Genomic DNA, 20,879 nt, shown 5'->3' with positions numbered 1-20,879 from the left:
GTGATGGAGGGTGATGATAAGAGACGGGGAGGTTGTCACGAGTATGACGCCTTATTGCTGCTGGAAGGATGGGAGGTCGACGTTGGTGTTGGGTGAAAGACACACCCTTCGTCACCTGTATCAGGGCTCCTTGAGTTAGCATCGTCACCTGTATCATGACGCCGTGAGTTAGCATCGTCACCTGTATCATGGCGCCTTGAGTTAGCAGGTTGTCATCAGCAGCAGACTCATTCTTGAATGTGGATGTAGGACTTCGACGGCGTCACAGGTGTCAACTCCATTGTCATTACCATTGTCGACGTGGTTGTCGACAGCGACACTGGTCGCTCTCATCATCTTGTCTCCCCAGACCACGCCGCGAGCATCCTTTCCAACCCCCATCCACTCATTGTCTCTCAGGTTGCGACCCCCCCGGTCGTGCCAACCTGGCCGGCCTTGACGCCACGGCCTCCTATCCCACACTTGAAGCTATCACCTCCACCGGTGATGCGACACCTCACCGTGTCCTTCAGCGCCTCGTCGTCACCCATGCCCCATGCATTGAGGACGGCATTGGCATACCGAACCTCAAAGGGGGCCTCCTCGGGCACAATGGCAGGTATGCCAGCACGAACCACCGGGACCCTCTTCATATCACCCACTTTTGCACGTCGGATGCTCTTCCCGACGGTGATTGCTTGTCCGATAGAGTTGACGTAAGTGCCCGTGCACCGCAAGAAGTAGACTGATTGAGCAAGGCCATTGTTGGCTGAAATGATTGGCGTGTTGTTGACGATGCAGCTGCCGACGTGGTGGGTCTTGGTGTGAGCTGGGCTGGGGAACATGATAGGCAGCATGGGGTGGTCTTTCGCGCTGGTCAAGCCTGAGTCGGGTCTATGGTTTGTGAGCTCGCGGACAAGACAGTGACATGAGAGCAGACTCACGCGTAGCGATGGAAGCGACATGTCCGGTTGATGATTTCCCAGTTTCCGTCGCAATACTCTGTGACTTTCACTGGTCTCTCACAGTCCAAACAGATGCGCAGTGGGTGGAAGCTGAAGTCGAGGTTGGGTGCCAGCACTTCTCGAGGCCGGTTCTGCCATCCACGTCTCATCGCATAGGTCCAGAGGTGCCACATTTCCGGTATGTCACGACCAACGTAGCGGCGGCGATAGGGTTGTGCTCGATCTATGCGAGTAGGCATCTGTCTCTTGACAATCACTCGTCCCATGGTGGCGGCAGTAGTAGAAAATGGTTGCTAGAGAAGAGGGTGGTTGAGTAGGACGATTGACTGAGATTGGAAGAGACGATGCACGTTTCGAGGATGGAAGTGAACGCGACAGAGGCTGTTCTGTTACTTTGTTGTTTTGACATCGCGTGGTGAAGCAACAGCTCTGCTGCCCGTACCAGACCCGGCGTGAAGGTGAAGGCTGTGGGTGAAGAGGCTGAACAAAGACAAACCCAGGACGACAAGGTCAATGACATGGACCGCCCACCACATCTTGATGTCCAGACCACACATTCGGATTTCATACTTCCACTCTCCCTCTCCCTGATCAAACCAAGCACTTAGGAGTCCTGCGTTGCCGCCATAATCTCCCATCATACTTCGAAGGGTGACTTCGCGCACTCCAGTGTGAGATGTGGCTTGGTTGGCGTGCTCCCATTTGGACACATCCCAGAGTGTCTCTCTTTTATCCTCGTGTTGGTCCTCGGATGTTGACCAAGCAGAATCTGCAGGGACAAAGTGCCAGGTATCACAACCTTCATGATCATGACCGGTCACAATTAAGCCGTTTCTTCCCTTGCCTTGAGCTGGCGCGTCACGGTCACCAGTCATACCGAACAAAGCCTGCAGGGTGCCTCGATGGCTTGCTTCCTCGCTCAGATGGTTCTGCTCCCTCATGCCGTGAGGCTTGTACACCCCGCCACCATCGTCGTCCGGCCAGTAGTCGAAGAATGGAGCATCAACACAAGTCCCCTCCTTCTTGTGCAGGGGAAGGTGCGTCAGCAGAAGAGTGAAAGACGATCGATCCTCTACAGGGCGCAAACGGTGGTTGATGAGGCCGTTCAGATAATCAAACGTTTCCGAACGGAGATCGTCTGACAACGCAGGGCCGTCCAGGATGAGACTGTTGAGGACAATAAGATGCAGCGACGGATGTGAAGTTGCCCCTACCTCTGGTGTAACAAGTGTGGCGTTGGACCTCGGATACTGAAAGCGAACATCCCAGTTGGCTTTGCCAAAGACTCTCTCAAACCTGTCCATCCTGGTTCGAGAGATGTCCCCCGCATAGCCAATATCGTGATTGCCAGCGATGTTTATGGTTCGGGTTGTCCAGCTTGCGTCCCCCAGCTCAAAGATCCTTTCTTGTTCCTCGCCGTCCAAAAGGGTGATATCGTCTTCAACTCTGTGGCCCTTCGCAAAGACCCTATTCCAAAACCTCCATCCTCTCCACTCGAACTCAGCGTCAGTGACCCATTGACTGCCAATGAGATCTCCAAGCACGGCGACGTGGGTAGGCTGTGTCCACCAGTGCAGTGTGCGATATATGTGGCCCAAGTAGTAGTCATTGCCGAAGAGGTCAATACGCTTGCGCAGCGCCCCCAGTGCTTCCGGAACGTCTTGAAAGACCACCTCTCGAGCTAGCTCCAGAAAAGGCGATATGTTGTGGAGCCCGGTGGTGGGCAGGTGCGCCCAGCGTCGTCTGAGGGTAGGTATGAAGGCATCGTCGGGTTTGGGAAGGGAACTGTCTCCCTCAAGCTGAGGATCAGCAAGGGCCAGCAGCCGGAATGGCGCGGTCAGAGAGTTACTGCTGGTGTCGATGGCGTGGTCGATGGGGAGGTGTCGCCTGACTGTGTCGATAAGGGACGACGTCGTCGACCCATCCGTCGCTGGAAAGACACATCCGTGAAAGAGTGGATATAGATACAGATAGATCGTCAAACAAAGAGCGACTGGGAGTAGAAAGCGTAGCGACCTGTCTGCAACGCCATATTTATACATTGAGCCATGAAGAACAGACAAACGAGGAACGAAGAATCAAAAACAAACAATGATGGCTTGTCAGTCGGGCGTCGAGGTCGAGACGAAGACGGCGACGCCGTCCAGTTCAGGTTGCGCAGTCACGTGCTCGCCCACTGGACGCGACGTCGACGCTTGATTGGCCGATCATCGGCGCCTATTCTAGGCCGAACACGTGGTGCCCCTTTTCCTTCAATGCGCCCACAGACTAGCGCCACACGCGAAGTTTGTTACCCTATTATGGAGTGGTCGAAAGCCAAATAGCGACTATTAGGATGGAAAAGCCAGTGATCAGTATTATGTATTACCCCAAGACCGATTATATAGTGTCAGAAGGGGGTCTCTTTCCCCGAGGTCGTCACGTCTTTGGTGTCCCGCTCTGTATCATCCTGAAAAACCCTGGTGTTTACATCCGCGGACCCAGTCCCCAGTTGCAGATTCATATCCGAGTCGTTGAATTCCAGGCCCTGGATGTTCAAGCCTGTCTCTTGCTCGCTCTTCTCCAGTTGAGGCGTTCGCTGTTCCGGAAGCTCTGCCAGCTTGCCCATCTCGTCTTGGTCTTCCGTGCCCTTCAGGGCTGGGGGCCTTTCTTTCCGCGCCCGGGCCTTGGCTAAGCTGATCGTCTTTTGCCGGTTGGTGGTCTCGAAGCTAGTTAGGTCGTGCTCAATGGTGGCTTTCAGGATCTCGGCCATCCATTTCCGTCCCTGGGTGATGTTGTCCACTTGAAAAACGTGGACTGTCGGTTTCGTGAATTGGACAGCTCTGGAGGACCCTGCTTTGGGAGGCACAAGCTTGAAATAGAAAGGTGCGCCGCTTGGGGAACCCCGTGCAGCGTTTGGAGAGGTCTCGCTGGACGTTGCGGCGGATTTGTTGGACGGGGTGGATTTTCCCGTCATGACGGTAGAGAGCGAAGTAATCGGGTCAGCGGCCGTACCCAGCACTTTATGCCCGGAGATGTCGATGATGCCTTTCTCCTCGGTGTCAGTCTCCGAGTAATAGTATGACAAGCGGCGTCCTCGGAGGACGAACAGCCTGGGCTTCCATTGTGCCACGATACCCGACGATCTTTTCTTCATCCAGCCAGAATAATCGCAGGTTTTGCGCGCTTCGGTAGGTGATATTTGCAACAGCCCTTTAGTGTAGGCACTCGTTTGTCGTTTGGTCTTAGGATTCGTCCGTACTGGTGTCTTGGTATGCAGTAGTGGCCCGAGCTGTTCGGTTGTGCCTTTCGAGGACGTATCTGTATGGTCCATATCAAAGCTTCGCGATGTCATTGAAGGAGTCTGGGATCCTGATGGTGAAGCAACCGGGCTTTCTTTGAGATTGTCGGATATTATGTTCGTTGAACTCGCTGCGGCGTCTTTCTCATTTCCTGTCACGGCCTCGGATGCTGCCCGGATACCCAGCAGTTTCCGGGCCTTTGATGAGGAAGTCAAAGTAGCTGGGTTTGCCACAACTGGAGACGTTGATCCATTTACAAGCTTTGGCGAAGATAGCGCCGACAAGCTATCCTCTTCGAGATTGGTGACGGTAGGGGACTGTGGTATAGGAGATCTGATGGGGGTCAAGTTCCGGGCACTTGCAGAGCGGAATCGACCCTTGTAGGAGCGGCTGTGATAGGCTTTCGCCGCTGGGGAGATGGCCACGAGTGCTCTCTCTCTGATGGAATCAACGCTGCTGAGTCGGGTATGTCGTTTCATTCCGAGGCTAATCCTGGACGAGTCGTCCACCGCGCTTGATTGGCGGGAGTGGCCAGCACTCTCTGCTCCAGCTCGCTTCCTCAGCAGATTACGGGCTTTTCTGTTGTCGAGCTCGTTACCACTGAAATAGCCACGATCAAGCTCGGCGGTCGAATTCTCGCCATCATCCATAGACAAATCAATGCTCGGTGGCTGATTGCTGATGTTCAGCTTCAGTGATGGGGCGCTGCCACTGGTGTTGGCGGTGGTAGCGTTGCTCATGGACCAGTCCCTGTCAAATGACGCATTCTTCTTGTGTGCTGTGGATGGCTCCTGGACGCCGGGTTTTGCATACTCGACTGATGAATGGCGGCGGGAATGGTGTGCATCTCGGATTGAGGAAGCGGACGGTCGAGTCGGACTATCGGTGGCCAGGGAAGCTCTCCAAGGTGAAGGAGGTGTGCTTCCCCGGAGCTGAGATCGAGCGAAAGAGGACGGAGACTTCGGATGTTCCATGACAGGAGAGGTTGACTGTACGTGAACGTAAGGGTGAGTGTGCTGTGACGGTCGAATTGAAAGCCCGGGCTCTTCCATCAGGCTGGGTATCCGGGGCAGGAGAGCGGTGCCCCGGACTTGACTTCGGGTAACATCTTCATTTGACCCATTATTCTTCAGGCTGCTCTTTCTCGAATCCTTTCCACCTCGAAGCTGATTCTGGAAGTCTCTGATCTTGTGCCACGTCTTCAGGCGGCGACCCATGAGGCCAAAATCAAACTCTTTCATGTGAATGAACGACTGGTCCATATCCAACAAGACATCGCCCGTAATCTCCTGCTCTTCGAAGATGTCGCAATGCTTTGGATCGATACCAAGGCCTCTCAAATACTCGGCAGTCTCTTTCGCGTCCCATGACCTGACATCTGCTTCGGTGAGTTGAGAGTTCTCCTCACTGTCGGTTTCCGGGCCGGCGATATATGGACTCCTATCAAGGTGGCTGCTGTACTCGCTCTCCGTGTCCTCGGCTAGATGGTCGGGCGGAGCCAGGCTTTGACGTGGCGTGCTCAAATCTGTGATGTGTTCATTTATCACGCTCAATGTCTCGTTCATTACTGGACTCTCTTCCCCGTTTCCTCTGCTTGAAAGAGCTTGGCCAATGCTGCGGTGGACATGGGTAGTTTGGGAGGGTGGTACAGAACTTCGCAAAGGCAAGCCAGTATGTTGATGTGGAGATGAGGTGACTGTCCGGTGGGTTGAGCTGTCCATCGTTGGACTTGTGGGCGTGGCAGGTTCGACTGACTCGGGTGTTTGTGCTGTGTAAGCGGCCAGGTTTGGAGAGAGTTGAGGGCTTCTGACAGCTGTCGCGCCCACAGGGCTGAAGTGCGGTGGGAGTTTTGCGGTATAGACTGTTATGAGTGTAAGAGGCAGCTGGTGGAATCGTGGACAGACAAACGACCTACCCCCGGGAAAGAGACCCATCGTGCCTTGACCAAGATGTTTTCCCAGATACCAGCCGTCTCCAAAGCCTTCGTCCATTTCGACCAGCTCGATTTGATCCGTCTTGCGAAGCGTCAATTCATCTGCACTTCTCGCGTCGAAGTCATCTAAAGCCAGTCAGTGTCAGGATATCCACAGGCCAGGGGACGGCGGAGTGAACACACGGATGGCAACCAAGATATCACCCGGCTGTGGAGCAGCCTTTGGCCGCTGTTGTGAAGAGACCGACATCTTCATTCGCCTCTTCGCAGACCCAAGCGCGACAAGCGACTAGCCCAGCAAGTGCAACTGTTTCGTCGGCAGATCGACTGGACGCGCCGTGACAGAAACCTGCATGATCAAGAGGGCCCCCTTTTGTAGAGTGACAGGGTGAAGGACATGGGGGAGGTTGAAATATGATGCAAAGGTCGGTCAACACTGTCGCACAAGAGGAGGAAGGTTGCTGCTCGGGAGTATCACTGTCAGAAGCGGAGTCGAGGTGTCATGACAAGCGACGCGACGGTGACATGGAAATTTGGTAATTTCACTCTCTCATTCCACAGCACACGCCCGACTGCTTCATGAACGAGTGTGTTTCCTACTTGTCCTCATACCCAGAGACGCCATGGAAAGAGACAGAGAAAGCGAGATGCCTCAGGCGCAGGCGCAGGCGGACCTCAACGGTCGACTCCTGGCTGACCACGTGCAAAGCCTATTACTGGCCCGAGCGGTGCCTTCTGGGCGCTCATCTTCCCCGCAAGCCATGACCCTTGCGCTCCGTGGCTCCTCCAGGCGCTTGAGCCGCTACGCTGCGCTGCACTCCACAATGTGATGATACTAGACTGAGAGACTGCATCAAAGTACGTTTGGTTCCTTTGACTCTGTTATCCACCCAGTTCGTCTCTGCCGCTGCGAATTGAACACAACTACTGTCGCAGACAACCGTGTCGCTGCGTGCACGCAGGCCCCAAGAAGCCATGCCATGGTACATCTCGGCGTGAGTCAGTCAACATCTGTTCCTCACCGTTCGATGTGCGTGTCTCTAACCGTGGTGAAGGAATTCCTGGGATACTCCACACACCCATTTCAACCGCTACCGCCTCTGCCACGCTGGGATCCGAGCATGAATTGAGCACTGTCAAGCATGCCAGACCACAGTGCAGATTTTCCCTTGAGCGCCGCTGCAGTTCAGTCCTCCAATGCCACGAGCAACTTGTTCTTGGGCACTGCCCCCAGGTCGTGGATGGTCAATGGCAGTGCAGCCGCCAATCGAGTGACCGTGCAGCCTCAACCAGCCCGTCGGTACAGCAATCCAGCACGCAAGAGACCAAAGCCCCAGAGACTCAAGACCACTCTGCCAGCAGAAATTCCAGATGAATATTCCACCATCGTGGTTGCGTCCCCGTCATATGCTTTGCCCACCTTCACAAGAGAATCGCGACTTGCGCCGTCTGCGGCTGAGAATGAAAATGCACGGCAGCAGGACACACTACACTCTCTGACGATATCGTCAACAGCCGATGCACACCATCAACAACCAGTGCCTGCTTCCAACACTGTTATCCTCGATTGGCCTACAGTTAGCAACGCCGAGATTGAGGACATGTCAAGAGTGCCTGGGTTAAATGAACACAGCGCGGTAGCAGTACAGCCATCAGCCGTGAATTCAAACACAACTACAGCTGTAGATGGGGAAGGCAACGTCCAGGCAGAGGTAGTGACGCTTGTTGGTGACGACGCCGAGCATTTGGTCACCTTGCCGTCTTCAGAAGTCAACTTGCTTCCAGACCTACCTCCGACGAATGCATCTCACGAAGAGATCGACCTCTTCAGACAGAGCAGCACTCAAGGCGCCTCCCCGAGCGACAGAGCAGCCCTGTTGGATACCTCTACCGGAAGCCACTTCGCTCCTGTTGGCGGTACCCCTCCCGCCGACGGAGGGCATTCTGAGAGCCGCCGAAAGCGTGTGGTTGATATGAGGCTATCTGAAGACCGAAGAACACGCGGGAGACTAAATGCGGATGTGGACGATCTTCAATTGCAGCTGCCAACGCCTCAAGACTCTCCAATAACCTCCAAGATGGCTACTCTCAGCGAAAAGTTCGAATCGGTGCTAGGAGAGATTGTAGCTGGTCCGATCACAATCAACCCCCAGTTGGTCATTGATAGCCGTCGCGTGGAGATGATTCGTGACGCCTGCCGTCTGAATGATCGTTTCTTTCTCCTGGCTCATCACCTCTACTGTCTCTGGTCAGACACCCAACAGGACATCCTTGATCAGCTTCATCTCACCGAGATGCATTTCAAAGGCATGCAAGTTCTGGAACAGGTTTTCGGTGCCAAACGGTATTTGACTGCAGGAGTGTTTCAAGTGTTCTTGACGTTTCCTCAATCCGCCGAGGCATTGCTTCAAGACAGGAGCTATGAATTCGCGGTGCTGCTGGAGGAGGTCCGCTGTTTTCTCTTCCATTTGGGTACCGGCTTCTTTACTCTACGCGATTCCGCATTGAACAGAAAATGCCCGCCTTGTCCGGCCGAGTTCAAGTTCTCTTTGAAGCTGCCGTCACCCGTCCTGCAAAAGGCGCTCTTTCGTTCAATTCTGCGTCAGACTCATGACGACCAGGCGTGGCTGCCGCAGGCTTTGTCGCTGTTTTCAAACGAAATGGACAATCCGACCGGTTCAGCCATAAGTATTGCTGAGCTGAATGCTTACCATGGTGCTCAGCTGGCTCCAATCGTCAGTCGTTGGACTCATGTCTATGCTCAGCAGCTAAAGGAGTACGAGGCTGCGAGGAATGCAGGCGTGACGTTGCCGCCAGCGAGTGCCCAGCTATCAATGGACGTCGATCAAGGTCCCAGCTCTGCTCAAATGTACAACTCAGCTGGCCTTGTCGCTGGATCCCCGGACGCGCCTGCCCATATCCAGGGCCTCCCTCAACCGCCTCATTCAGTGCCTGTTGCGCCTACTCAGTTTGTCTCTCGAGCTTCAGATTCCACCTTTCGACCAGGTCATTTCTTCCCGGCCTCCTCTTCGCCCACTCGGTTCAGTACCCAGCCGCCACATTCTCCCAATCCGCTACAACACTCCTACCCAACATCACTCCGCTCACAGCCGGTTGCAAACCCCTGGACGCAAAGCCACGGCAACATATCTTCGAATTTTCCCGCACCACCTCAGACTGCTCACTCAAACCCGCACCCACAGTTTCCGAGTCAGGACTGGAATGGCATCACTCGTGGTCAAGCGCTGCCCAATTACGCTAACCAGATCAATCCGGGCACGCCGGGGATAGCACCCATGGCACCCATGCGCCTTCCACCATCAAGTCGACCGGGTTGGCGTGGCTTAACAATCTTAGAGGAGCGCCAGCGCAATGGAAGGACTGAATTTCGTGTTCGATGGAAAGGCACCAACATACCAGATGGCTCTTGGTTGCCAGAGACTCAATTGCAGAACGCACAAAGAGAAATTGCAGCTTTCCGGGCCCGGGTGGCGGCGTTCGAGATGCGTCGCCTTCAGCAACGTGATTTGGGCATCCCGAGACCTGGCGAGCCAACCACGCAAACCCAGCAGCATATCGCCAGCCCAAACCCAATGAACCCAGCTTTGCTACAGCAGCACCGCGCTCACGGACCACAGCTGGTAAGCAACCTCGCAGGCCCTCAGCCGGCTACCCCCCAGGAAGCCGGACCGGCGGTCAGATATCAGCAATATTCCCCAATGTTACAGTCGCCTCAAGCTACAAATATCCAGCAACGCCCTGCTGTGCGTACGCCAACTAATTCTCGTGGATCTTCGGGGACTCCAGGGATGCAAGTGCCTCCGAGTGCCCAGCAGCTCTCAAGCCCGCCCACATCGACAAATGTAATTGCACCTGCAAGACCAGATTTAATGCGCACGCCTGCGAGTATCCAGTCTCAGCAGAATGCCGGCCCGGAAACTTTGTTCAATGGTTCATCTCAAATGCCCCTCCCGACGTTGCCAGCTGCACGACCTCCGCAGAGTGCAATACCGCAATATGGACAGCCGCAACATCATGCAGCCCCTCAACACGGTCTCCCTTTCTTCCATCCTGATCCAAATTTTGTTTTGGCTCAAATGGCAGTGCCAAATCCAGACCACTTCGCTCTTCATCAAGCTGGGCTTCGCAGCCCCGAGTACCGTAAGATGATCGACTTGGACGGCAATGATTCCGATGCCCGCTACTATCAGTATGTCGAAGATATTATTGAGCTCCCCGAACTCATTACAAGAGATTCTGGTCTGATTCGATGGAACATGCAAATTCCACAACAAGTTTGGTCGAGGAGGACGACGCCTCTGCCTCCCTTTGGGGAATTCTTGATCCCACAACGCAAAGTGGCCAATGGGAATGTGCAGTTCAGGTTGAAGGCAATCGTCATTGCTGAGAAGGAAGGACGGTCTAGGCCTACACTATCAGAGTTCTGTACCCAGCCGACCAAGTGGCCGAAGTGTCTCTCCGTCTCTATCAATGAACACCACGGGGTCGATTTCCGGCGGAAAGCGCACCACGGCGCAGATCTTGCCACAGATATAACAGAGATGGTCAGGGAAGGCGATAACGAGATAGTGGTTGGCGCCATTTTCAGCCCGCAGGAGGCGCAGGTCAAATTCCTGATGGCCGTGGAGATCATCTGCATAGCAGACCATCAGAGGCTACTCAGAATGCCGACTCGGTTGCCTGCCGCAGATGCTCTTGCTGCCATAACAAATTCCTGGACGAACATAGCGGAGGATGACGATGAGTTGGTGATCCGCCGGGCCATGAGCATTGACCTTTTGGATCCCTTTACCTCTGTCATATGTGTAACACCTGTCAGAGGGTCAGAGTGCCGGCATCTACAATGTTTTGACCTCGAAGCTTTTCTGTCAAGTCGCACAGGCCGGACCAAGGACAGCGGTCTGTCGAGTCCTGATAAATGGCTCTGTCCGATCTGCAAAAGCGATTGTCGACCTCCAATGCTGGTCATTGACGAATTCCTCATCGGGGTCCGCAACACTTTGGAGGAGAACGGGCAGCTACTTGCCAAGGTCAAGGCAATTCTAGTCAGAGACGGTGGTACTTGGGAGCCCAGGCTGGAGGAAGCATCGAACGATGAAGGCAGAGGCATGCCAGCCTCGAACCCATCTAACACAGGGACCCCTGCTCCACCTGCCCCAGTGGCGACAGGGCCGATTGCGGCACACGCAGCACCGGCAATTATCGTTCTCGACGACGACGACGAAGAAGACGACTGACCTAGTTCTGATCTGGCTGGCCACAACCACTTCGTCATGGCTGCAAATCGACCTCATGACATTCTACGATCTTTTGCGAGGCCGTTCATGCCACGAGCCAGCTTTTCGCTTCACCGACACAACACTTCTACAGGATCCTGCTCCGCCAGCTCTGTGGCGATCTGCGCGAACACCGCCCACTCGTACGAAGCATCGGGTGAAGCATCGGGTAAGGCAACGTCAGCGGCAGTTTGCACTACCGTACTTCGACTTTTTTTTTTACCAGCCTCTAACGGCTGCTTTCCTGGTATTTGGATTTTGGTTCATCGGTGCTACGAGATACCCCTTTTGCGCTTGTGTTCATGAGCTTATGAGTGCATTGCCGCCTGCTGTTTGAATGCGTGGTGCAACATGGAGCTCTCAGAGAAGGATCCGGGTTCAGGGACTGGAGTTTGGCGCCTGCCGAGCGTCGTATGTCACAGTTGGCGTTAGTGGTTGTACATTTCTCGTCAATTTGGGATTGGTTTGGGGGAGGGTTTCCTATCAAGTTACGGACCAGACGTTGGTAGGATAAGTTTCCGGCAGGCTTACGCGGCGCCACGGTGGAAAATACATATCGAGGGTTTCCTGAGTGGCGGAGTCCAAGATGCGGGAGCGGAACATGGAATGAGGTTCAACATGGCGGCTTCAACCTGGAAGGTCTCAGCTGCAGGGCACTCGACGAGATGCTCAACAATGGACAGAGCGGGAGAATCAGAATATTATGACAAACCGAATAGTGTAGAGTTGTACACATCGGCGCTCGTCCGCTCTGCGACGGTATCCCTTGCCCAAGGACGTACAGGACTATTCCCATTCGTGTCAACATCCACTCACGATCAGCCCGTCTGCCATTTCATGTGTCTATCTTGTGCAAACCAAGATCCTAACTATCGACTGGGTTTCATATTCGTCGGCCTGTTTCCAACTTTTCGATCAACTGTACAGACAGTATGCCCCTAGGTATTTATTTTGCCTGTGTCGTAAATTGCCTCTCATTCACATTTGTCCCATCGCGTCATATCCGTCGAGTAGATACCTATCCGATACCTAGATACCCAGTCTCATGCCACATCATGTCATGTCATGTCACCTGATGCAAGGTTCATGGATCGCCCATCGGGACATACGGTACTTAACAGCACGTCAATCTGCTCATCTGCTCACAGAGCAATAACTCCGTAGAGGCGGGCCAGCCGTCTCGTTAACCCACCACACCTCACCAGCCTGCCTTCGTCACCTATCGCTAATGGAGAAACGCGGCATCGTTGGGTGCTATCGTGTCAGCCCCTTGGATTTTTCACCGTGCTGGCATCCCAGTTTAGGTCTTGCGCGTAGTAGTAGTAGCCGACTTCTTGGCTGTCTTGGCCTTCTTTTGCACACCGTTCTTGCTTCGAGGGTTGCCCTTGGTCGTGGTCGTGGTTGAAGTGGTTGCCTTTCTACTGGCTCTGCTTCTGGTCGTGCCTGTGCCTGTGGCTGTGCCTGCGCCTGTGCCTCTGGCTGACCTGCCAGTGCGGCCACGTCTTCGCCTCGGGGGCGCAGGAGCATTGCCGGACGATACTAGGGCGGACGATGATGCTGCCGGTCTCGGCCTAGGTCGCAGGCGCATGTGGTGAACACTCTCCATTGGAGGGCCCATGCTCCGGGTGTGCGGTCTCGTGCGAGGCTGAACCGGTGGTGCTGGTGGTAGTGGAGCTAGCACGGCTCGGCCGTCGTTGCCTTTCCTCCTCTTGACGCGAGGTCCGGGTTGCTGCTCTTCTTCTTGGGGTGGCTCCACGTCGGCAACTTCGTCTGGTCGCTGGCCATCATCCGCCGCCGGGTCTCCAGTTCCAGCAGCGTCTTCAGTTCCAGCAGCGTCTTCAGTTCCAGCAGCGTCTTCAGTTCCAGCAGCGTCTTCAGTTCCAGCAGCGTCTTCAGTTCCAGCAGCGTGGTCTTGTTCGAGTCGTTCTCGTTCAACCGCCTTGTCGCTCTCTAGCAGTTCACGTTCACGTTCCTGGCGTATAAAATCCCGCATGCTGAGGAGTCGGGCGCGCTCGAATTCGTCCTCCTCTTCTCTACGTTGCATGTCTTCGAGTTCCTGTTTGCGGCGTATTCGTTCCGCTTCTCGTTTATCCTGTCCTTTTGTTAGCTGGAGTTTGTGTCAACGATGGGCGTTTGATGGTTCCACCGGTCTGCCAAAACGTTGATGAGGCAAACGCGGATGGATTGTCAATCGGGACTTGACCTACCAGTTTTTTCGGTTCGCCTTCACCACTGGCTTCTGGTTGGCATTCAAGGTGGGTACCGTCTATTTCAACAAGTCCCTCCTCGTCTGCGCTTTTAGAATTCCATTGCCAATCACGCTGAAGTCGCAGTCGTTCAGCTTCTTCATCTCTTTGCCCTAGCTCGCGCTCCATCATCTCTTGTATATGTGCTGGCATACCCGTATTACGTTCAAGGAGAGCCTGCAGATCGGGGCGAACCGTCGGTGAACGAGTACCCGATATTGAGGCTGGATGTCCTGGAGACCGTCTCGGTGTGGGCTGGGGTTGTGGTGATGTTCCGCCGTTAGCGGAGCCAGATTCGCCTTGAGCCAAGGCCTGTTCTGCATTTGCACTCTGATTGCTTGGGGCATCGTCAAATTCCACAGAAGGAATGGGCTCACTTATGTTCTGCCACGCGTCGTAGACGGCTTGCGCGTCCCAGTCTGCGCGCTCCAAGAGCTGGTCCAACGCATCATCTGGCAGCGCTTCGCAGCCAGCGGAGTGGAACTGGGATCGTAGCTCATCCCGAGCTGCATTTCGTCGAAATGCTTCCAGACGCACCTCGCGGATTGTCTCTAGCAGGTCGGCGACTAGCTCCTGATCATAGATGATGGAACCTTCGAGCAGCGTTTGCCACTGCGCCAGAGAGAACTGAGGCACGGTCCGGTCGTCTCCCCAGCGCCATGCGAATTGAGTACTACGCTGCACTCTTGAAAGAACCAAAAGTCGCCCATGGACTTCAGTCTGAGCGTGCACGTCGAGAACAAATTCCAGCCCTGCGCCATCACCCATGAAAGGCATGTTTCGCTGGACGTTGCGGGTTTCGCCTCCAGCTCGGGCTCGGCCTTCTCGTGCTGTTTCCTGCTGTGAAGGCTGTTGAGCTAGTGCTTGTTGTGTGGCTTCGTACAAGTTTGTTGCTGCGCTCTCTGGGCCGTCTGGACGATCTTGGGGCGAGGCAATAGAGCTTGTTTCGGACTCACCGGAGCTATCGGAAGATCGCCTTTCCTTGCGCCCTTGGCTATCGGAGCAGCCAGATGGCTTTCGTGGCGGTGAAGGGGGTGGCTCTGCACCTCCACCTGTAACTAAGCCCATGGCCTGCGATGCTTCCTGGGTCTCATCAGCTCCCGGCGCTCTTTGGGTGTCCTCAGGCCGGGAGTCAATGGGCTGCGATGCTTCTCCAGAATCAAGGGGCTGCGACATTCCTTCTTGCGGCGACCGCGAGTCGGCTTGAGGCTCGGCTGGTGGTGCAACTGGTTGAAGGAATCCATCGTCCGGACGGTGAAAGAGAAGCCGGTCAACTATACAACTTGGGTGATCGCCGATTTCGTCGTAGTGGTTTTCGAGAAGATCTATGGGCCGCAAGTCGGCATCCACCCAATCTTCGGGCTCATCCCAGCGGTTCATCTAAATTCGGTAAGTCAGCGTCACAAATAGGGACAGTACTGAAAGCCAAAAACCATCGAACTTGTCCGGAATAGGGGAACTTACGATGCCAGTCGGTTTACGTTCTTTCACAGTGAAAGGACTGACAACATCCTGGTCGTCCATGGCATTTTCCCGAGGACTTGTAGGATTCCAATTAGGCATACGAAATGAAGGGTCTCTCCACGGGATCTGGGGCACATGTACGGTGTAATCGTCCATTGGCCGAAACGAGGTGTCTGCGCCAGCGCGAATAATCAATTTGGGTTTGCGCATGATCCGGTTGTTCTTCTCAGCATCGACGTCGTAGTGACCAGCACTGTCGGCGCCACAATAGCGGCATTTGCTCCTGACGTAGACGATTTCGACGATCGGAGTGCATCTGAGGTTGTAAACCTCATTGCCGTCAATATCGTATTGAACCACACCACCCTCATGCTTTGCGCAGACTTGAATGAGGCACGGAGCCTTGAGAACGCGTTGTCCACCACCGTCACAGAGATTTTCAGGGGCGAATTCATCATAATCAGGCCCGGCATCTACAGCTGCACCAAGTCAGTGTCTCTCGAGGCCAGACAAAAAGACAGGACTCGGGGTCTGGAACACTTACTCCTAGGCCTCTTACACCTGGTGTACCTGTATTCGAGAACTTTGCACATTTGCGCTATGAAAGATGTAATTGCACAACAATGTAGATAGAGATACGTGGAACAAGATTCTTACTGGCGAAGACGAAGGAGAAGGGGAGGAACGTAATTGACCGAGTCCAGAGCAAACGCCCATAGCTGGGATGATATGGACCTACTTTCTGATGAGCACATCCCAAAATAACTGACAATAAGCAAAAACATCTTTGTGCTCGTTTGTGAATAGGGATTGTTAGTACAGTGACATCTCTGGGTTGGAGCTTTTAAGAACGGCGAGCGACAATAGAGAGGAGAAAATAGATTCACTGGCGTGACAATAAAGGCATTGTTGACGAGCGAATAGCCATTGGCTCGAAGTGCGAGGTCTCGACAAAGCGACATGGCCCGAATGAGCATTGACTCTGGCGAAAGGGTATCTCGAAGCCGCCTGCCATATTTGATGGCGTTGTGCGAGCCCATGAGGCGCAAGTTGGAACATGTTCGGGAATCACCGTATCTCGGACGACGGCTGGTAGAGGCTGAAGTGAGGTGGAAGTAAGAGAGAGTAAGGAAGGTGATGTGATTCCCAGTCACGTGATCACGCGCCGCTGCCGGTCTGTGCCTCGGCAGGCCTGCGAGTCAGCCGGTCCCCACTGTTGAGCTAGTGAAGGGCAGTCTGCGGCCCATTGGCTAACCATGCGTTCTAACGAGCTTCGCGAACAATTCGGGTAAGATTTTCAGGTGTAGGCGGAGATTTCCATGCAACTCGCCTGGATCAGGAAGAAGTAAACAGCTGCTTCCTGCTTGCGCTCACTCATTACTCACTCTCACGCTTCTCTTCAACTTGGGCTGAGCGGATATAGGCTCTTTCAGTTCTCGCATTCCTTTTGCTCTCTGAGCGCCGCATTGCATCGGATCTCGCAGGACGAGGCTTGGAATGTCTAGATTGCCCAATTTATCCTGAGTGAATATCATTGGCAGCAAGCCTCCCTCACCTGTTCGCCAGCCCGCGTCCCAAGACCAATAGCATGCCTTACCATCCCGTCGGCGTCAGGGTTCCATGACAACATAATTCCTCATGGACGACGCTCACGCCCATCCTCCCTCACCTGCCTACAGCCTCCATTCGCGGTCCCGGTCGATTCCTCCATCCTTACGCGACTTGCAGCCTAACAATACAACTCCGAAGTCGGCTCCACACACCCGTCAACAGCGACTTTTGCAGACTCGTCATGCAAGGTTCTCAGCTCAGTCGCTATCTGTTAACGGCATCAACACCCCATATTTGCAGCTGAACCGGTCCTGCGAGAACGAATCCCCCTACTTTCCTTCTCCCCGCTTTAAAAGGAGGGACGAGAATGACAGGGCTCAGACCAAGCCGGAAGAATTGAGCAATGCTTCTACAGAGTCAGCCATCCTGAACGAGATCTCCAACAGCAATGCATATCGCATACGCGGGCTGAAGAGGCGCGCTGCTATTCCAGTCTTTGAGGACTCACCTGGCAAGCACTCAAACCCACATTCGATTTACCAGGACGTTTCCGGCGACATTCACACACCCTCTCTTTCTGATTCTGCACGAGATAATTCGCCTACCATGGGCCTCAGGGAAGTTTCGCTCAACATCCAGAGACCATCGCCTGGCAAGCGCCGGACACTGAGCCGCAAGTCGTCTCTGGTTCGACCCACATTCAATCCGGACGATTATATTGACCACATCGAAAATGAACTACAGACGGTCAAAGACGCCATGTACTCTCCTACCACCCATCTGCCATGGAAGGACAAGTTAAAGAAGGCTAAAGAAGAGATTCAGCGACTTAAGAAGGAGCTCGAGTCCACCAAAGCTTCTTTCGAGTACGAACTGCACCAAGCCGTCGAACGGTCTGCTGAAACAGAGCTCAAGCTCAAACGGAAGATTAAGGATCTGGAAGACGACGTCGAACTCAAGCAATCCGTTATCCATGATCTCGAATATGACTGTCAAGAAAAGAGGTTGGATCAAACCGCTCTGGACTCCCTGAAAGCCAGGATCGAGAAGTTGGAAGATGAGAAGCTCAGTCTCGAAGCCACCAACCGTGACATGACCAAGCGCAACGAGGTTTTAACCCACCTCCTCGCATTGTCGCCTACCAAAACTCAGCCCGCTATTGAACTTGCCACTCCCAGGAGGCGAAGTGCCCGTCCTATGTCGTTGATCATCCCAAGAGTTCCTTCATCTCCGGGGATACGCACATGTCAACCACACAGCAGACCACAGTCCATACTTGTTTCCCCTGCGATTGGCGCCTCCGACTACTTTGGAGCACAGATTCCTTCATCGCCATTGGCTTCGAGTCCAGTAGGCCTCGACGATGCCCAATCTATTGACTCAGGGCTCGGCGAGTCCTGTGCCCCCATGGCTAGTGGCACCGGTTCAAGGCGGTCAACTATGGCCTCCCACGTCTCAACTAGTCCAAGCATGGATGCCGGGGGTCATGCTCGGGCTGAAAGCAGATCACAAACCGTCTTACGGCATCCATCAAAGCGAAGACCTCGAAAGTTCATGCCTGGATCGACGCAACTCAAGCCTCTCCTACTACCGACATTTACCGCGGATAGTGGCAACCTCCCTTTGACTTCGCCCGTGGCATCACCAACCCACCCCGTCCCCGTCCACTCCAACTTTCAGCAAAATGCGTATCATGTAACACGGATTGAGCAGCCAGCTATTGATGAATATGACGAGGCAACCTGTTCAAGTCCGGATCAGGTCATTGGTCGGCCTGGGCCCGCGTTCCAGAGCCTGGACGAGGTCTTTGCCGAAGACGCGAACAAGTTCCGGTTGGTTGAACTGGAGGAGACTTTGACAAAGCTTTCCATTTCGAATCAATCGAGACAGTACGAAAGTCCAATACAGAATAACGACTTTTTGCCAATTAAGGATGACCAAAGCCCTGTCGGACCTCATTCACATCCTGGAATCGACTCCTGGGTTTGGAAGACAATCTCTTCGTATTCGGAGTTCGCGGAAGGCAACTCAAAAGTTGTCGCACCGGGTCCTCTTGTGCTTAGCGACAATGTTGAAATCCCACAGCCATTGTTCTCGCGGCATCGGACGGGCGTAGATAGATGCTCTTCACATAATGCATTCCCTGACTCTCCATTGCATCTTCGACAGCGACGGAAAACTAGCTCGAGTGTCGAAGCGTACCGAGCAGGCACCGACTGTACAGACGACATGTACACGGGTAGCGAGCGTCGCACTATTGATTGCCAGGACTTAGAGATGGCGACCTCTAGCTCGAAGGAGAAGACCAGCAATCCGCTCAATAGGCAATCTGCCCATCGCGACAGACAGGGCACGGCTCGCGCCCGCAATCCGCTTGAGATACTGCAGCATCGCGGGATTGGGACAAGACCCTTGGCCGCTTTGACTATCCAGACGGTTTATGCGACTGTGTCACGGTACACGTCCTACGTTCAAGGCTTCAAACGGGACCCTCTGGCTCTGGCACGACGTGTGATAGCCAATGCCTGGCGTTCGAACTGGTCGGTGTTTGGGAAATTGAGCTGGTGGGTGCTAGGATTGTTCATTGGCCACCGGAGGCCACCCTCGGGCTACTTGGAATGGAATTGGGAAAGGTATGATGGTGAAAGCATCGCCAATCAGCATTGCTATCCGCATGTCAACGATCCTTCGGTGAGCGAACTCCGCACAAGAGCCTCTCAGGATGCTCCAGCACCAATGACTGAGGCCAGCGGGAAGTCAGGAAGGCGGCCTGGCGAGTCATCTCCTTCAAACTCTACAGCTGCCAAAGAACCAAAGGATGGTTGGGGTCGCTCGCTGTTCCTCTGGGGCAAATTCAGTGTAGCGATCATGCTCGCAGTGGGAGGTGCTATCGTCAAAGGACCAGCGGAGATGTTGCGCGAGGCCGATGAGAGAAGACGGTCGCGGCGAAACAGTCTTGCTACAGACTCGGATATTAGTGACGGTGGCCGACATTTGGAGCTCAGCAATGCGGATAACAAAGATGTCGGCATTCATCCGTTGCCAGAGAAGCCGCCAGACGGGAAACGCAAGGCTCGAAGCTTCAGTTCTCCGCCAACATCGCCAGAGACCCATGATCGAGCAATTTATCCCACCGGTCAGCATTCGTCTGAAGAGCATGGATTCCTGACACGAACACACCAAGCATCTTGCCGGCCGACTTTGCCGGCCGAACCGTCACCCTCAAATGACAACACGTTGAAGCCTGCTAGAAGCGAGCGCAAAGCAGTGGACTCACTTTTCGACTCGCCCGAGGATATCGAGATCGGAGCCAGCAGCAGTCCGGGCAAGCTGTCCATGCTAACAATCAGAGCTGCAGGGTGCTGTGGTGATTAGACAGCTCACAATATGTCAGGTTCCGCTTGGAGTACAACAACTGCTGTACCTAGTGGTCGCCCCTCCGAATCAGTAGCGGAGGACGCGGTGCGAATAACGAAGACGGAGAGGAAGTTAATGCACGGAGATGAAGGATCACTTTTGTACGACTAACGATATTACGAGGTTATCCCTTGACAACACGGCATTGCATAGCGAGTGGATTACATGGCACCACACTGCCTGTATGATTTGTAGTTTTACGATGGCGAGACGTTGGGCATACCACAGATGAGGTGATGAGCGAGACGACTGAAACGAGCGAGACGAGTGTGACGGCCATTGGGGAAAGAGAAGACATAGGCCTGCCCTGACAGGCAGAATACAATCCAGTCCAATGGTGTTGATGAAGCATGTTCTACGCACAAGCGAAGGGAGACTCCAGTGGATCGCTGTCCTAAGCTCATATGTCGTATCCCATGTACCGAGTGGCCCGACAGGTGACCAAGCCAGGCGTCATGCGTAGTGAGGAGAGCCACAAGGAGTGCACACGGTCTTGCACACAGTCTTTTCCATTTCAGCGAGAGCCTTGTGATTAGTCTGGGGCGCTGTATATATGGACAGAACAGAACAGAACAGAACAGAAGAGAGTCTGCCGGCGTAATGTTCTATGTGCGAGTCTGGGGAGAAGAGAACTCGACGAGAGGGCTGTCGATCAGACCAGCCCGCTGCTCTTGTGTGTTGTGTAGTCCACCTATGTATCACCAGGAGCCGGCTGACGTCGACCGTGAGCAGCGACCTCGTTCTGT

The 20,879-nt window shown here is 54.2% G+C and overlaps 6 protein-coding genes across 6 annotated transcripts; 2 read left to right on the top strand and 4 right to left on the bottom strand.

Moving 5' to 3' along the window:
- Positions 1-395: 395 nt before the first annotated feature.
- G647_01991 (uncharacterized protein) lies at positions 396-1,210 on the bottom strand (the record flags this gene model as incomplete). The annotated part of the gene is made up of 2 exons (XM_008725390.1): positions 396-873; positions 924-1,210. 2 exons carry the CDS (start codon positions 1,208-1,210, stop codon positions 396-398), a joined length of 765 nt encoding a protein of 254 aa, XP_008723612.1.
- Positions 1,211-1,333: 123 nt separating this feature from the next.
- G647_01990 (uncharacterized protein) lies at positions 1,334-2,986 on the bottom strand (the record flags this gene model as incomplete). The annotated part of the gene is made up of 1 exon (XM_008725389.1): positions 1,334-2,986. The coding sequence occupies one exon, from the start codon at positions 2,984-2,986 to the stop codon at positions 1,334-1,336; it is 1,653 nt and encodes a 550-aa protein (XP_008723611.1).
- Positions 2,987-3,333: 347 nt separating this feature from the next.
- G647_01989 (uncharacterized protein) lies at positions 3,334-6,408 on the bottom strand (the record flags this gene model as incomplete). Its single annotated transcript, XM_008725388.1, has 2 exons — positions 3,334-6,284; positions 6,342-6,408. The coding sequence occupies 2 exons, from the start codon at positions 6,406-6,408 to the stop codon at positions 3,334-3,336; spliced, it is 3,018 nt and encodes a 1,005-aa protein (XP_008723610.1).
- An 892-nt stretch (positions 6,409-7,300) lies between these two features.
- Positions 7,301-11,416, top strand: G647_01988 (uncharacterized protein; the record flags this gene model as incomplete). Its single annotated transcript, XM_008725387.1, has 1 exon — positions 7,301-11,416. The coding sequence occupies one exon, from the start codon at positions 7,301-7,303 to the stop codon at positions 11,414-11,416; it is 4,116 nt and encodes a 1,371-aa protein (XP_008723609.1).
- Positions 11,417-12,755: 1,339 nt separating this feature from the next.
- G647_01987 (uncharacterized protein) lies at positions 12,756-15,225 on the bottom strand (the record flags this gene model as incomplete). The annotated part of the gene is made up of 3 exons (XM_008725386.1): positions 12,756-13,547; positions 13,663-15,081; positions 15,166-15,225. The coding sequence occupies 3 exons, from the start codon at positions 15,223-15,225 to the stop codon at positions 12,756-12,758; spliced, it is 2,271 nt and encodes a 756-aa protein (XP_008723608.1).
- Positions 15,226-16,803: 1,578 nt separating this feature from the next.
- G647_01986 (uncharacterized protein) lies at positions 16,804-20,091 on the top strand (the record flags this gene model as incomplete). Its single annotated transcript, XM_008725385.1, has 1 exon — positions 16,804-20,091. The coding sequence occupies one exon, from the start codon at positions 16,804-16,806 to the stop codon at positions 20,089-20,091; it is 3,288 nt and encodes a 1,095-aa protein (XP_008723607.1).
- Positions 20,092-20,879: the final 788 nt, after the last annotated feature.

Source organism: Cladophialophora carrionii, assembly GCF_000365165.1.
Source record: "Cladophialophora carrionii CBS 160.54 unplaced genomic scaffold supercont1.1, whole genome shotgun sequence".
Taxonomy (NCBI): Eukaryota; Fungi; Ascomycota; class Eurotiomycetes; order Chaetothyriales; family Herpotrichiellaceae; genus Cladophialophora; species Cladophialophora carrionii.
The sequence above is the reverse complement of the archived record's forward strand: the minus strand, read 5'-3'. Positions and strand labels throughout refer to the sequence as shown.